Here is a 13,182-nt window from a genome sequence, read left to right as displayed (position 1 = left end):
GCTCGTGTCCCTGCTGAGGGGTTGAGCTGTTTACTGAGTCACTGACCCAGCAGAATCAAAACATTCCCCTGTGAAAAACAAACGTGTTCCTCTGTGAACCTGTGCCAGGTCCCCTGGGAGAACATAACCAGGACTGAAATGAAGGCTTTTATGTAGTTTTTTTCCCCCCTGAAATGTGTGGTGTTTTTGGATGTGTAGATGATTAATTCTGCATGGATTCTCTTTGTTAAAGGACAAAGGGAATGTATTTCCATAAAGAAGTTCTTGGGGAAACAGGGTGGAGCTAAAAACTGAAACTATAGACCTACAGTTCTCTTTGTGCCCTAATTATCTGCATCTTTGCTTCTAATGCTGAGGGGGAGGGATCTGTTAAAGCACAACAAAATTACCAACACAGTCACTGCTGGGGTTGATGACGACTCTAAATCCAGACCCTGAATCTCCTGGTTTGGGGAGACTTGGACTTGTGCTTTCCAAAAACTTGGGCCACCAGGCACAGCTTGAGTGCAGAAGACTGAGGAGAGAATCTCTGAGGTATTTGGTGTTTCATGGGAGATTCTTCTACCTCAGAAATGCTTTATCCTCAAAAAATCCCACCAATTGACTTGTAAGGGACTCCAAAAGAGCTGGAGAGGGACTTTGGACAAGGGCCTGGAGTGACAGGCCAAGGAGGAGTGGATTTAAACTGGGAGGGAGTAGGTTTAGATTAGATATTAGGAAGGAATTGTTTGTTGTGAGGGTGGGCAGGCCCTGGCACAGGTTGCCCAAAGAAGCTGTGGCTGCCCCTGGATCCCTGGAAGTGTCCAAGGCCAGGTTGGACGGGGCTTGGAGCAACCTGGGCTGGTGGAAGGTGTCCCTGCCCGTGGCAGGGGGTGGCACTGGGTGTTTTTTAAGGTCCCTTCCAACCCAAACCATTCTGTGAAGTTTTTCTTAACCCAATTCTGGCTGTTCAGCTGCTCATTCGCTGATGGCAAACACATTTGGAGAGGAGCCCTTGGACATGGAGAATGTTCAGTAAAGCCAACCCTCAGCATACAAGGCCTGGAGTGGGATTCCAGTGTGATTCCAAGGGTTGCCAGGCTCCTGCAGGGGTCATGGGGCCATCTCTGTCACATTATCATATTTTTTCCTAAGTGGGAAGTGTGGTGTCAGAGAGGAAATTAAGATGCAATAAAGCAGCATTTGCAGGCCATTTCCTCTCTGCTCCTTTTCACTTCATTAATGAGCGTGCAAAGAATGTTGATTACCAAAGATAAGCCAGGCTTGTGTTCTCACTTGGATAAAACAATAAAGGTTGCCATCCTTGGAGCTTGTGTTTAGCTCATGGTGTCCTTAACTCCCAGAAGCTGTTGTGGCAAAGAATCAAGCAGACATCAGAAGTTCAGAAAGCCAGAAATCTGCTGGCATGGAATGAGAAGTACATTATTATTATGATGATGATTTTATTTAATGGGGATTCACAGACTTGAGAACAACAGCAGGGAAGGAGTTGGCTCTGATGCCCCAGGAGTCCTGTCTCGAGCCCTGTACGTGGATCAGGTCTGACCATCTCCTCAGTACAAGGTTTGGCAGGAAAGTCTCAGGTCTTCAGGTCTGGCTTTTGTATTGTGAGAATAACATGAGCTCCTCCTGCTCTGCAGTTTTGGGCCAGGAATGTCCCCCAGTGGGCCTCAGTTCAGTGGTGCTGCAGGGCTTTGTCACCTCAGCTGAGAAGATCCATTTACTGCTGGTTCTGAACCTGTAAAGCTCCACACCCCAGCTGGGTACTGGGGAGGTCTCACCTGAGACCACCTCACCAGCAACATCTGGTGTGTGCTGAGTTGTTTCACGGCCCTAAGCCTCTCAGGGAGTGTTTGGACAACGCTCTCAGGCACAGGGTGTGATTTTGGGGTGTCCTTTGCAGGGCCAGGAGATGGACTCGATGATCCTTGGGGGTCCCTTCCAGCTCAGGACATTCTGTGATGAATCTGTGGGTTTCCTGTTAGAACAGTTCCTGCACCCCCCCCTTTATTTCCCAGTTTTGCTGTGCCTGTGCTGAGCTCTGGAGCTTTTCAGAGATGCTGCAGGGCAGCTGGTTTAAGCTGATTTGCTGGGAATTGTAAAGTGATGGTGGCTTTTGCCAAATTGGCCCCTCCTGAGCCACTCAGGGCTCGGGAGATAATCCATCACTGTGGCCTCTTTGTGCTGGAGTGCGGACGTAGCTGCAGATTTGATAACAAACCTGCTCTTCAGGAGCTCCATTTGCACTCCTGTGGAAATGTAGAGATGATGATTTTGTTAGAAACAAGGTTGGAAACTTAAAATACTCTTCTTTGTTACAAAGCTGAGGGGGGTGGCAGCTATTAATAAAACACAGGAAGGCTGGAGGTAGTGAAGAGCTGCTTCCAGAGTGTGGAAATCTGGAGAAACTTTATATATAAAGTGCTGGTGATTTGTGTCCTGATGTGCTGGTCACTCAGTCACTGGTGTGGCCCTTTGACACCTGAAGCAATAAACCAGCAGAGTAATATTCCTTGGCTTGATTGTCCTTATCATCCTACAGCTTGCTGCTTAGATAAACCTTCTGCTTCCTCAGAAAACACACTGCCTGTGGAGCAAAAAAATGCCTCCTAATTTTGAAATCCTATAGTAGCACGGAGCCTGTGTTTGATTTAATGCAGGTTGGTGGCTCTAATCCTGTTGAAAAAAATGACAGTCTTGCTCAGCACTGTGAGAAGACTTAAAAAAGGCAGGATTCAGCCTAAAAAGGTGGTTTCCCAGGGCTCCTTTTGGAGGGGAGAAGCTGCCCAAGGATGATGGAGTGGCTGTGTTAAATCCTTGTTTAAATTTCTCTGCTGTGCTGGGGGGAAGGGGCAGTTGTGTGGCTGTCCAGCCTCCCTCACACCCGAACACGTGGTGCAATCCAGAAAGGAATTTAGAGGTTTGGGAGGATTGGAATAATGAACACTTGCCTTGGGATTAGGTGGAAATTTCTTTAGTGTAAGCCTGGCTTAAGTGTCTGTTTAGTTCAGATGACTTTCTGGGAAGGCTGAGGCCTGGAGTGTGTGAGAAGCTCCCTGTGCTCCCTTCGTGCTGGAAAATTGTGCTTCAGGCCTGGAATTGCTTCTCCCCAGTCAGGAGAAGTTCTGGCTATTTTCAGAGTTCCATTCCTGAGGTTTTTTTACAGATGAGCAGTCTGGGCTCCTGTTGTGCCCCTTTTACCTACCCCAGGGTACATATATGGAAGATAATGCAGTCCAGGCAGGTCTCTTGCAAACTTGAGGAGTCATTTCCAGTGATAGGTGCGTTGTTTTAGGTCAGTCAAAGAAGCTGAACTGTGTTACATTCCATATTTTACCTTCCCAAGGAACTGGCGTGGTGCATTTGTGGAGCTTTTCTACCTTGTACTTCCCCTGGCAAGACCCTCCTTCCTTCTGGCTCCTGTGTGACAAAAAAGAAACTCAGCCTTGAGATCTCTTAGTCCTGTGTAAAGCCAGACCAACTTTTCCCCAGTTTGAGGAGCAACAGGTTCTCAGCAGTCTCACCACCACAGCCAGTGGTTTGTCACCTGCAGGGCAGAGGTTTGGGTGCAGCTGGAGTTGCTGTGGTGGGTGTTGGGGTGTTCATTTACCTCACACCTCTGATTCCTGAGTGCTCAGAGAGGTTGGGGCTGCAAAGACACACAAAGGTCAGCATTTAAAAAAGGGCACTGAGTTCTGTTTGCACTGAAATTGCCATGTAGAGAAGGCAGGAGAGCTCGGGGGCAGCTGCATCATCCCCAACAACCCTGAACCCCCTCTGTCCCGGGAGGTGATCGGGGGCTGGAGGGAGGTTCTGAGTGCACCGTGGCACCTTCCTCTTGAAAGGAAAAGGTCACAGTTCATGTCTGGTGTAAATAGCTGGCTCGTATTTTTTTCCAAATGGATGAGTGATCTCGAGACTTGGCACCAGCCCCCATTAAATAGTTTTGTCAGCTGTTGGTGGCTGTAACTTCCCGGAGCGTTTCAGCCACGCTTTCGAAATCAGCCTGAAAAAGCCGATGGCCTTGCTTTAGTCCATCTAATTGGGGTTTGTTTGTTTGTTTTTTTTCTTTTTTTCTTTTTTTTCCTCCCTCCTGGAAAAAAAAAAATTCAACATTTAACATACACCACAAAACCCTTGAGCCCTTTACTTGTCCTGGTGAAAGTAGCTCTGCTGTTCCAGGTGGGATCATTGCTGTGTCCGTGCGTGTCCGTGTCTGTGTCCCCCCTCTCCAGACCCCCATCCTGGTCCTGTAGCTCTGCTGGCTCCGCTCCTGCTCTGTAGAGTAGCTGGCACCATACACCCACAGCTATCTAGTAATGCTTGCTTGTATTTTTTTTTATTTTTTTTTCTCCTCCTCTCTTCCACTCTTGTTATATTTTTACTTTCTTTTTTTCTTTGTGATGTGACGTTTTCAGCTGATGTATTGAAAGCAAACCCTTCTAATTTTGGAGCCCAGATCACAAGAGTGAGTTTCTTTCTACTGGTGTCTGTAGCTGTATCTTCTTTGTGTGTCTTCCCCTCTGATTTTGGTAGCACCTCAACCACATTTAGTAAATACAATTAGGTAAGAGAACCTCCTCTGTCTCGTCCAGTTTTCCCCTTTCTCACAAAGCAATGTTCTCTTTACATTGGGCCAGCTTAATTCCTCTAATTTGAGCTTTGGGTTGGTTTCCAGATCCACTGTTCCTGTGTGTGGCAGGCTGACTCTGCTCCAGGAAAGAGGCAGAGTCAGCCAGCCAGAAGTATTTAGAATTCACCAGTGCTATGTACATCCTGTACGAGAATTGTTCCAAAGTGACTCCTGCTCTGAGTCCCAGCAGTCTCTCAGGCCCTGCATGAAATGCCTGAAAAACATGAAACTTCTTTCAAAAGCTGAGTACAGGATGCAGTCTGGAATTGGGCCTTCTGAAAGGGTTTTGAATTGTGCACTCAAAAAGAACAATGAGTCCCTTTAGGCTGGTCTGTCTAAAAAGTGTTGTGAATATCCACATATATTCCAAGGAAAACCAGCAGCCTCTTCTAGTGCTCCAAGACAAGGACTTACCAAAACGTTCTGAAGTCTTGGCTGTTTATTTTCTATTAGAATTGGCTACCTGGACTTCCTCAGTGATGTCAGGGTGTTTGAAATTCCTTGGGATTGGGTTTATTCCCTCATGATAAGATTTTTGGGGAACTCAGTGCTTCTGCCCCCCCCCCCAAAGTACTCAACCCCAAGAGACCCTCCTGCATTTAGAGTAGTTTGTTTCTTGAGAGACCATCCCAGAACTACTGTCAGGAAAGCAAGTAACTGGTTGTGGTGTATGTTGTATCCTTGATTTGCTTACGGAATCATTTGCATGGGGTTTTTTGGCTCCTTCTCCAATGTAATTGGTACATTGCTTTTGTCAGATGTCACTCCTGGGTAACTCTGGCACCAGCTAATCCCTCCTGTCCTTTGGCCCATGCTCCTCAGACTCGTGTCATGCCCTGTTTGCCAAGCACCCTGCAAGAGCAGCAAATAAACAATCCTCCTTTTTTTCCCCCCCACCTTTTCCTTCCAGAACTTGCTTGTTGCTTCCAAGTGGGCTTTGTTGTCCGTGCTAAAGATAAGCAGTAATGTTGTTTGGAAGGGGATGTACACAGATGTGAAGTCCTAGCCAGAAGTGATCAGTGGTCGTGTTTTCCTTTAGCTGCTGGGAGGATGGCGCTGTGCTCCGTTGGGTTTGTTGAGCTGAGATGCTGTTGCTCCATCCTGGCTCAATAAATGTCCCTGGGGAGGGGCTTGACACCGTAATATCCAGTGCTACAGCAGAGAGATGCTCTTGGACTAAACCACAAACAGCTTTGATCTGATCTGTCCCTGCTTTCTTTTGCCTCAGAGGTTGAAAGATCTCAAGCAGAGGGAGTTCGCTCGCAATGTCTCCTCGAGGTCGCGGAAGGATGAGAGGAAGCAGGAGAAGGCTCTCCGGCGCCTGCACGAGCTGGCTGAGCAGAGGAGGCAGCCTGAGTGGTGAGTTTGGGTGGTCCCAAGCACCCTTGGAGCACCCTTGGAGCAGGGTGGAGGGCTGCAGCCTTGTGCTGTGCTGGCATTCCTGCTCCAGAATCCTGCACAGGTTCCAAAGGTGAAGCTTCACAGTAACATTTAGGCTCATGCCTAATGCGGTTTTGGTAGGAGTGAATTCACTAAACTGATAATCCAGAGCATCCCCAAAGTGCTTTATCCATCCATATGTTTTTTTCAGTTAGTTAATACTGTTAAAAACTCCAAGTGGCATAATGTTATTTTTCCATGCGTGTGGGTGCAAGAACACTTGAACTGTGTAGGACTGTCTCAGCTGAGGCATGAATCCCACTCCAGAGGCACATGGACACCAGTGAGCTGTTTTCTCTCTCTCCCCTGTTCCCACAGCGCTCCTGGAAGTGGGCCCATGTTCAGAACCACCACGGTGGCCGTGGATGAGGAAGGTGGAGATGATGACGATTCCGCGGCCAACAGCGGCTCCTTCGTCCAGACGAGTTCTGGCCAGGCTACAGAGATGACTGTGGACAGAGGCTTCCTGAACACTGGGCAGGGTGTGATGTCAAGCCAGGTGCCCTCCCAGGCAGCACAGGCCATCAGCTTTGGCATCAAGAGCTCTCTGGGGACTCCTCTGCAGAAGATCGGGGTGTCGTTTTCCTTCGCGAAGAAGACCCCGGTGAAGCTGGAGACCATCGCTTCGGTTTTCAAGGACCACGGGGAAGAGTCCAGTTCTGCAGATGGGGCAAAAGGGGATGAAAAGGGGTCTTCAGAGGCTGGCAACCTGCAGAAGTCTGGGGAGGGCGAAGGCACCAACAATTCTGATGGCAAGGAGGATGATGAGCAGCACGACAAGGACAGTGGGTCCCTGGCCAGCACCTTATCAAAACTGAAGAAGATGAGGAGAGAAGATGGACCAACGGCTGTGGAACCAGAGTACTACCACTACATCCCCCCAGCCCACTGTAAAGTGAAGCCCAATTTTCAATTCCTGCTTTTCATGAAGTCAACTGAACAAATGGAAGCTGAAAATGTGAACAAAAAAAACACAAATGAAGTGAAAAAGGGGAGTTCCCCTAAACCCAAACCCGGGAAGCACACGGAGAAAGCTGCTGAGAGCACGGCACAGCAGAAGGAGCAGAGTACTACTGAAACCACATCCCAGCAGGTCAAGACAGAGCCAAAGGACATCCAGGAGAATGAAAGTACAGAGGAGAGCAAACACCTTCCAGACAGCAACCCCCCCGAACCAGACACTGCTAAAGAAGCTGCTCCGCCTGCCTCGGGCTGCAGAGATGGCTCTGAGGGACCAAAGCACCCGACAGGACCTTTTTTCCCAGTTCTGAGTAAAGATGAGAGCACGACACTGCAGTGGCCTTCAGAGCTGCTCATATTCACCAAAGCTGAGCCCTCTGTGTCCTACAGCTGTAACCCCCTGTACTTCGACTTCAAGCTCTCCCGCAACAAAGATGCCAAAGGGAAAGGGGCAGAGAAATCCAAGGATCCAGGGGGACTTTGTAAAGACAGCGCTCAGAGCACAGAATCTGGTGAGGTGAGCAAAGCCAAGGAGGGTGACAGTGTAGGCAACAGTTCTGCTGTGAAAACAGAGAACAAATCCCAGAGCAAGCAGGAGTCTGGCCTGGGCAGCGTGGGGAAGGGAGAGGGGGAGGAGAGCAGTAAGAGCGTAACGGGGAAGAGTAAATCGGGGAGGTCCCATAAACACAAAAAGAAAAAGAAGCACAAAAAGTCCAGCAGACACAAACGCAGACACAAGGAGGAAGCTGAGGAGAAGGGCCGGAAAGCTGAGCTGGGGGAAGAGAAACCCAAGAAACGGAAAAGGCACAGGCACAAAAAAGGCAAATCCTCCCTTTCAGCAGAGTCGGACCGGGCGTTGAAACCTGAACTGTCAGAAGACTGCAGCCACTTCCAGAAGAAAAAGCGGTGCTCCCAGGAGTCCCAGAGGAAATCCCTGTCTGCCGAGGAGGGAAGCAGCGGTAAAAAAGAGGAGGGGGGTAACTCCTGCCAAGAACATGGCAGCAAGAAACACAAGGCTGACCTGCAGCAGGTCCCTGCTGCCAGGAGGCGCTGCCCGGCCGTGCCCCAGGGCCGGCCCAGCCGCCGCAGCCGGCAGAGCAGCGGCGACTACGATAGCGACGAGGGCTCCCACGGGAAGCACTGCCGGCAGAAATCCCCCTCCCAGTACAGCGACGACTACGACTCGGGCAGCGAGCACTCCCGCAGCCGCTCCCGCTCCGCCCGCAGGCACTCCTCACACAGGTCCTACTCCAGCAGCTCCGAGGCCTCCTCGGAGCACAGCCGGTACAGCCGCCGCAGGAGCTACTCCGACGACAGCTACAGCGACTACAGCGACCGCTCCCGCTGCCACTCCAAGCGCTCCCAGGACTCGGAGGACGACTCCGACTACAACAGCTCGAACCACCGCTCGAAGCGGCGCAAATACTCCTCGTCGGAAGACGACTACAGCTCGAGCAGGAGCAGGTCCAGGAGCCGGAGCAGGAGCCGAACTCACCCTCGGGGCAGGTCAAGATCGAGGAGCCGGGGCAGGACCCGCAGCAGCAGCTGCAGCCGCAGTCGGAGCAAGAGGAGGAGCCGGAGCGTGACGGGTCGGAGCTGGAAGCGGAGCCGCAGCTACAGCCGGGACCGGAGCCGCAGCACCCGGAGCCACTCGCAGAGGTCCCTGTCAAGGAAGGGCTCACGGGGCCACGAGAGCCCCGAGGAGCGAAGGTCTGGCCGGAGGGACTTCATCAGGTCCAAGATCTATCGCTCCCAATCCCCGCACTATTTCCGGACAGGCCGAGGTGAAGGATCGCTACTGAAGAAAGAGGAGGGCAAGGGAGAGGATCTGAAAGGATCTGGCTCCCTCTCCCAGAACAGCAGTGGCTCCGGCACGGGGCGGGCCTCGGAAGGGGACTGTAGTCCTGAGGAGAGAAACTCTGTCACTGCAAAGCTGCTCTTGGAAAAGGTTCAGTCCAGGAAGGTCGAGAAGAAGCCCTGTGTGGCTGACGAGGTGCTGGCGGGGGCAAACAAGGTGGGCATAAAGCTCAAAGATCCTCCCCAGGGCTACTTTGGCCCGAAACTTCCTCCTTCCTTAGGCAACAAACCGGTTCTCCCCTTAATCGGGAAGCTGCCAACGGTGCGGAAACCGAACTCCAAACGATACGAGGAGTCTGGCTTGGAGAGGGGCGAGGAGCAAGAGCTGTCGGATGCTGAGGATGGTTCCCAGGGCATGGAGGAGGGTCAGCTGGACGGGCAGTCTCTCCTGGAAGATGTGGTGATGGTCATTCAGGACAAACCCCTGGACGAGCAGAAACGCGACGAACCTGCCGTGGAGATGCCATCGATTCCCCTGGAAGCGCCGGCACTGCCCGAGTGCTTTGGCTCCGGAGATCTGGTGATGTCACACAACTTCCTCTCGGATCCGAGCGATGGTGATGGGCTGGAACCCATGGATGGGGGCAACCAGCCGGTCCCAGTGGAAACCAGCATGATGCCCTTAGTTCCAGACGTCGAGCACTTTCCTGGCTATGTGCCTCAGAGCGGCGAGCCCAGCATGGAAGGGGATCGGGAAGGGGGAGAAGATTCCTCTCTGGCCCCACTGGAGAGCCAGCCCATCACCTTCACCCCCGAGGAGATGGAGAAGTACAGCAAGCTGCAGCAGGCGGCCCAGCAGCACATCCAGCAGCAGCTCCTGGCCAAGCAGGTCAAGACCTTCCCCGCCTCGGCGGCCCTGGCGCCGGCAGCGCCCGCGCTCCAGCCCATCCACATCCAGCAGCCGGCGGCGGCCTCGGCCACGTCCATCACCACGGTGCAGCACGCCATCCTGCAGCACCACGCGGCCGCCGCCGCCGCCGCCATCGGCATCCACCCACACCCCCACCCGCAGCCCCTCGCTCAGGTCCACCACATCCCCCAGCCCCACCTGACGCCCATCTCCTTATCCCACCTGACCCACTCGATTATTCCGGGGCACCCTGCCACGTTCCTGGCCAGCCACCCCATCCACATCATTCCGGCCTCCGCCATCCACCCGGGCCCCTTCACGTTCCACCCAGTCCCTCACGCTCTCTACCCCACCCTCCTCGCCCCGAGACCCGCAGCCGCCGCCGCCGCCACCGCCTTGCACCTCCACCCCCTGCTGCACCCCATTTTCTCAGGACAGGACTTGCAGCACCCACCCAGCCACGGCACATGAAGGACAGAACGAAGGAACCTCGGAGTTTCGGGAAGGGGTTGGAGTTTGATCCAGCGGGGGGGTGAGGCCTGAGCATTTCCTTTCGCTCTTGAGCAGCCAAAGAAGCCGGAGGCTCGAGGGTTGGGCGGCAGCGTTGTCCATATCCACTCCTGGGGATGTCTCGCTCCGACACTTCCGTGCACGCCGCAGCACCTTCCAGAAGAACCATTTCACCCGCAGAGCAGCGAGACAGGCTTGGAAAGGCTTCTTTTCTTCCCCTCCGGATTCTTACACTCGGTCATCTTCCTTCTGCCGCCTTGTATATAATAAATGAGGTCTCATCCACACTAATAGGTCTCTCAAAATCCGTTTAATGAGGTCATCTAATTAAAATAGTCAGCATGATTGAATCCGCTGTGTAATTGGCGATGGAACATTCGGGAGCTGTCGGCTGCGGATCCCGGCGAGGAGGCCTCGCTTTTCAGGCCTTAAAGGAGGTTTCTCGGCTCCTGTCACTGCACATGTGGGTTTTTTCTTGGTGTGAGAAGCAAAGGTGGAAGTAAAGAGGAGAAGGAGCTGTGTGTGTGCCCGGAGCTCCCATCCTTCCCCATCCTGCATCCCTATTCTGAGCCAGGACCGCACCTGCACATCCCGGACTGGAGAGAGGTTCTCGTTGGGGTTGGGAATTCCGGTCTGGGCTTTGACCACTCTTCTCCTGGAAGGGAGGGGGAAAAAAAAGAAATCACTCTGACTTCCATCTTCTGTGGTGTTGGGAAAAAGGCACTGGGATGGGAGAGAGAAGGAAAATCCCATTAGGAATTGAAGCAAATACAGAGGACGGGGAGCACGGCCAGGGGTGTGAAGCATGTTCTTTCCTCTGTAACACTGATGGTTTCCTTATTAATTTATAGGATTTTTTTTTTTAATGTAAAGAATTGCACTGAACTCTGTAAACAAAGATGCTGCTTTTTGTAGCTCCTATCAAAGGTTACATTTGTAGTATATCGCAATAATATTTTTTACAGCCAGTTCTTAGTGGTACTTGTTCTGGTGGCTTCTGTGTAAATATGTTTGCTGTAGGTGACCCCAAGACACTTGTAAAGGTTCAATTTATAGTTTCAGCTAGATGCAGAACGAACTAAGCATGTATATTTTACCAAGCTCATGTATTTTTGAAGTTTTTATGTACTATAAAATGTAAAAAAAAAAAAAAAAAATCATTTAGAATTTTGCAGAAGGAAAAAAAAAAAAAAAACAAAACAACAAAAAACAACAGGTGAGACTTGGGCACAGTGAGGGGGTGGGGGCAGTGGTGACTCCAGCAGGTGCTGCTCTCCTCCCTACCATAGGAATGGTCACTGGAGCAGCGTGGGGAGCAGCAGGAATTCAGAGTGTTTCCCAGAGTATAGATACCCCTTTTGGTTTTTTCCCTCTTTCCTTTTCCCTCTGAAGCAGTGATGTGCACAGGCTCCTGGTGCAGGAGAGGCTTGGGACTGTTCCCACCCCACGCACAGGGTCCCACTGAGCTGGGGCTGCCTGACTTAATATTCCGTGAGGGATTTGCCAGTTCTTCCCAGCAGTGCCTGTGGGAGCTTCCCTGTCCCATCACAGGGGTTTGCTGACATGGGCACTGCAGGTGCAGGTCCCTCGTGTCACAGTGGTTGGGGCACCCTGGGGGGGCTCTGTGGGGTGGGATTTCAGAGCAGGCACCGAGAGGACGCAGTGGCATCCCTGTCCCCTTCTCCATCCTCATCCTCTTCCCTATCCCCTCCTGGAGCGTAGAGTCAAAGGATCAAACCCCCCTGAACTTCCTCACTGTGTGAACGAGAAATTGGAGCGGGTCAGAGTGACACAGGGGTCACAAAAAGGGACTCAATTTCCTGTAAATACCCAACAATTCAGTGTTACTGTCAGAGCTGAGCTTTGTAGGGCCCAACCCCATCCCGGGGTTGTTTTCGGACTTCCAGGATAGCGCTAAAAATAATTAACCTGTCATTACTTAACGAGCATAAACAGACTGTATTTAACTTTGTCACATAAGATATATATATAAATATATATATATGCTGTAAAATGAGGGAAAAAAAAACCTTTCTAATAAACCAATGATTTGTGGAAAAAAAAAAAAGATGGTGGTATGTGATGGCTTGGATCTGCTGTGTCAGGTGGCTTTCTCAAAGTATGGAAGGGGATGCTTGGGTCATACTTTTAATGGGAATATTTTGATTGTAAGAGAAAATACCTGTTCCTGTGTCATATGACAGTGGCCAGAAGCAAGGTGAGGAGGGCAGCAGCTCCTGCCCATGAGGATGGTGTGGTTTCTCCACACTCCTCCAGCAGCAACTTGTGGTGTTGGGCATCTGTCAGCCCTCGTGTCCCTTTTTTCCATCTTCCTCTTCAGCAGTTCCTGACCTGGGCTGCAGCCTTGTCCTGCAATCATGGAACTGTTTGCATTGGAAAAGCCCTCTGAGGTCATCGAGTCCAACCATCCCCCAGCACTGCCAAGGTCACCACTGACCCCTGTCCCCAGCTGCCACATCCACAGGGCTTTGAAATCCCTCCAGGGATGGGCACTCCACTCCTGCCCTGGGTAGCTGTGCCAGGGCTGGGCAAACATTTTGGGGAAGAAGTTTTCCCTTGTATCCAACCTAAATCTCCCTTGAGACCATTCCCTCTCCTCCTGTCCCTGTTCTCTGGGAGCAGAGCCCGACCCCCCCCGGCTCCCCCCTCCTGTCAGGGAGTTGCAGAGCCAGAAGGTCCCCCCTGAGCCTCCTTTTCTCCAGGCTGAGCCCACGGGGTCCCTCCATCCCAGGCTGTGCTGCTGTTCCTCCAGCCTGGGCGAGTGTCAGAACTGTTTAGAGCTCAGGGGGAGGAGCACCTGCCTCTCCTTTCCTAAATAAACTCCTGGTTTGGTTAAAGGAAAAAAAACCAAACCCCACTAAATCCTGCCAGGGTGGGGGCACAGGGTGCCACCTGCCACTGCCTGCCTGTC

At 51.8% G+C, this 13,182-nt stretch overlaps 1 protein-coding gene across 21 annotated transcripts in view; it reads left to right on the top strand.

Moving 5' to 3' along the window:
* The window catches only part of GPATCH8 (G-patch domain containing 8), a 173,739-nt gene extending 161,417 nt beyond the window's left edge, over positions 1-12,322 (top strand). For all 21 annotated transcript variants that reach the window (XM_050334740.1, XM_050334735.1, XM_050334736.1 and 18 more), the window contains 2 exons: positions 5,862-5,992; positions 6,392-12,322. In XM_050334740.1, coding sequence (XP_050190697.1) covers positions 5,862-5,992; positions 6,392-10,211 — 3,951 coding nt within the window. In that variant the 3' untranslated portion in view covers positions 10,212-12,322. The remainder of the gene's footprint in view (positions 1-5,861; positions 5,993-6,391) is intronic.
* The last annotated feature ends 860 nt before the right edge of the window (positions 12,323-13,182 follow it).

Source organism: Myiozetetes cayanensis, unplaced genomic scaffold (genome assembly GCF_022539395.1).
Source record: "Myiozetetes cayanensis isolate MyiCay16 unplaced genomic scaffold, myiCay2020 scf58, whole genome shotgun sequence".
NCBI classification, from domain to species: Eukaryota; Metazoa; Chordata; class Aves; order Passeriformes; family Tyrannidae; genus Myiozetetes; species Myiozetetes cayanensis.
The sequence above is the reverse complement of the archived record's forward strand: the minus strand, read 5'-3'. Positions and strand labels throughout refer to the sequence as shown.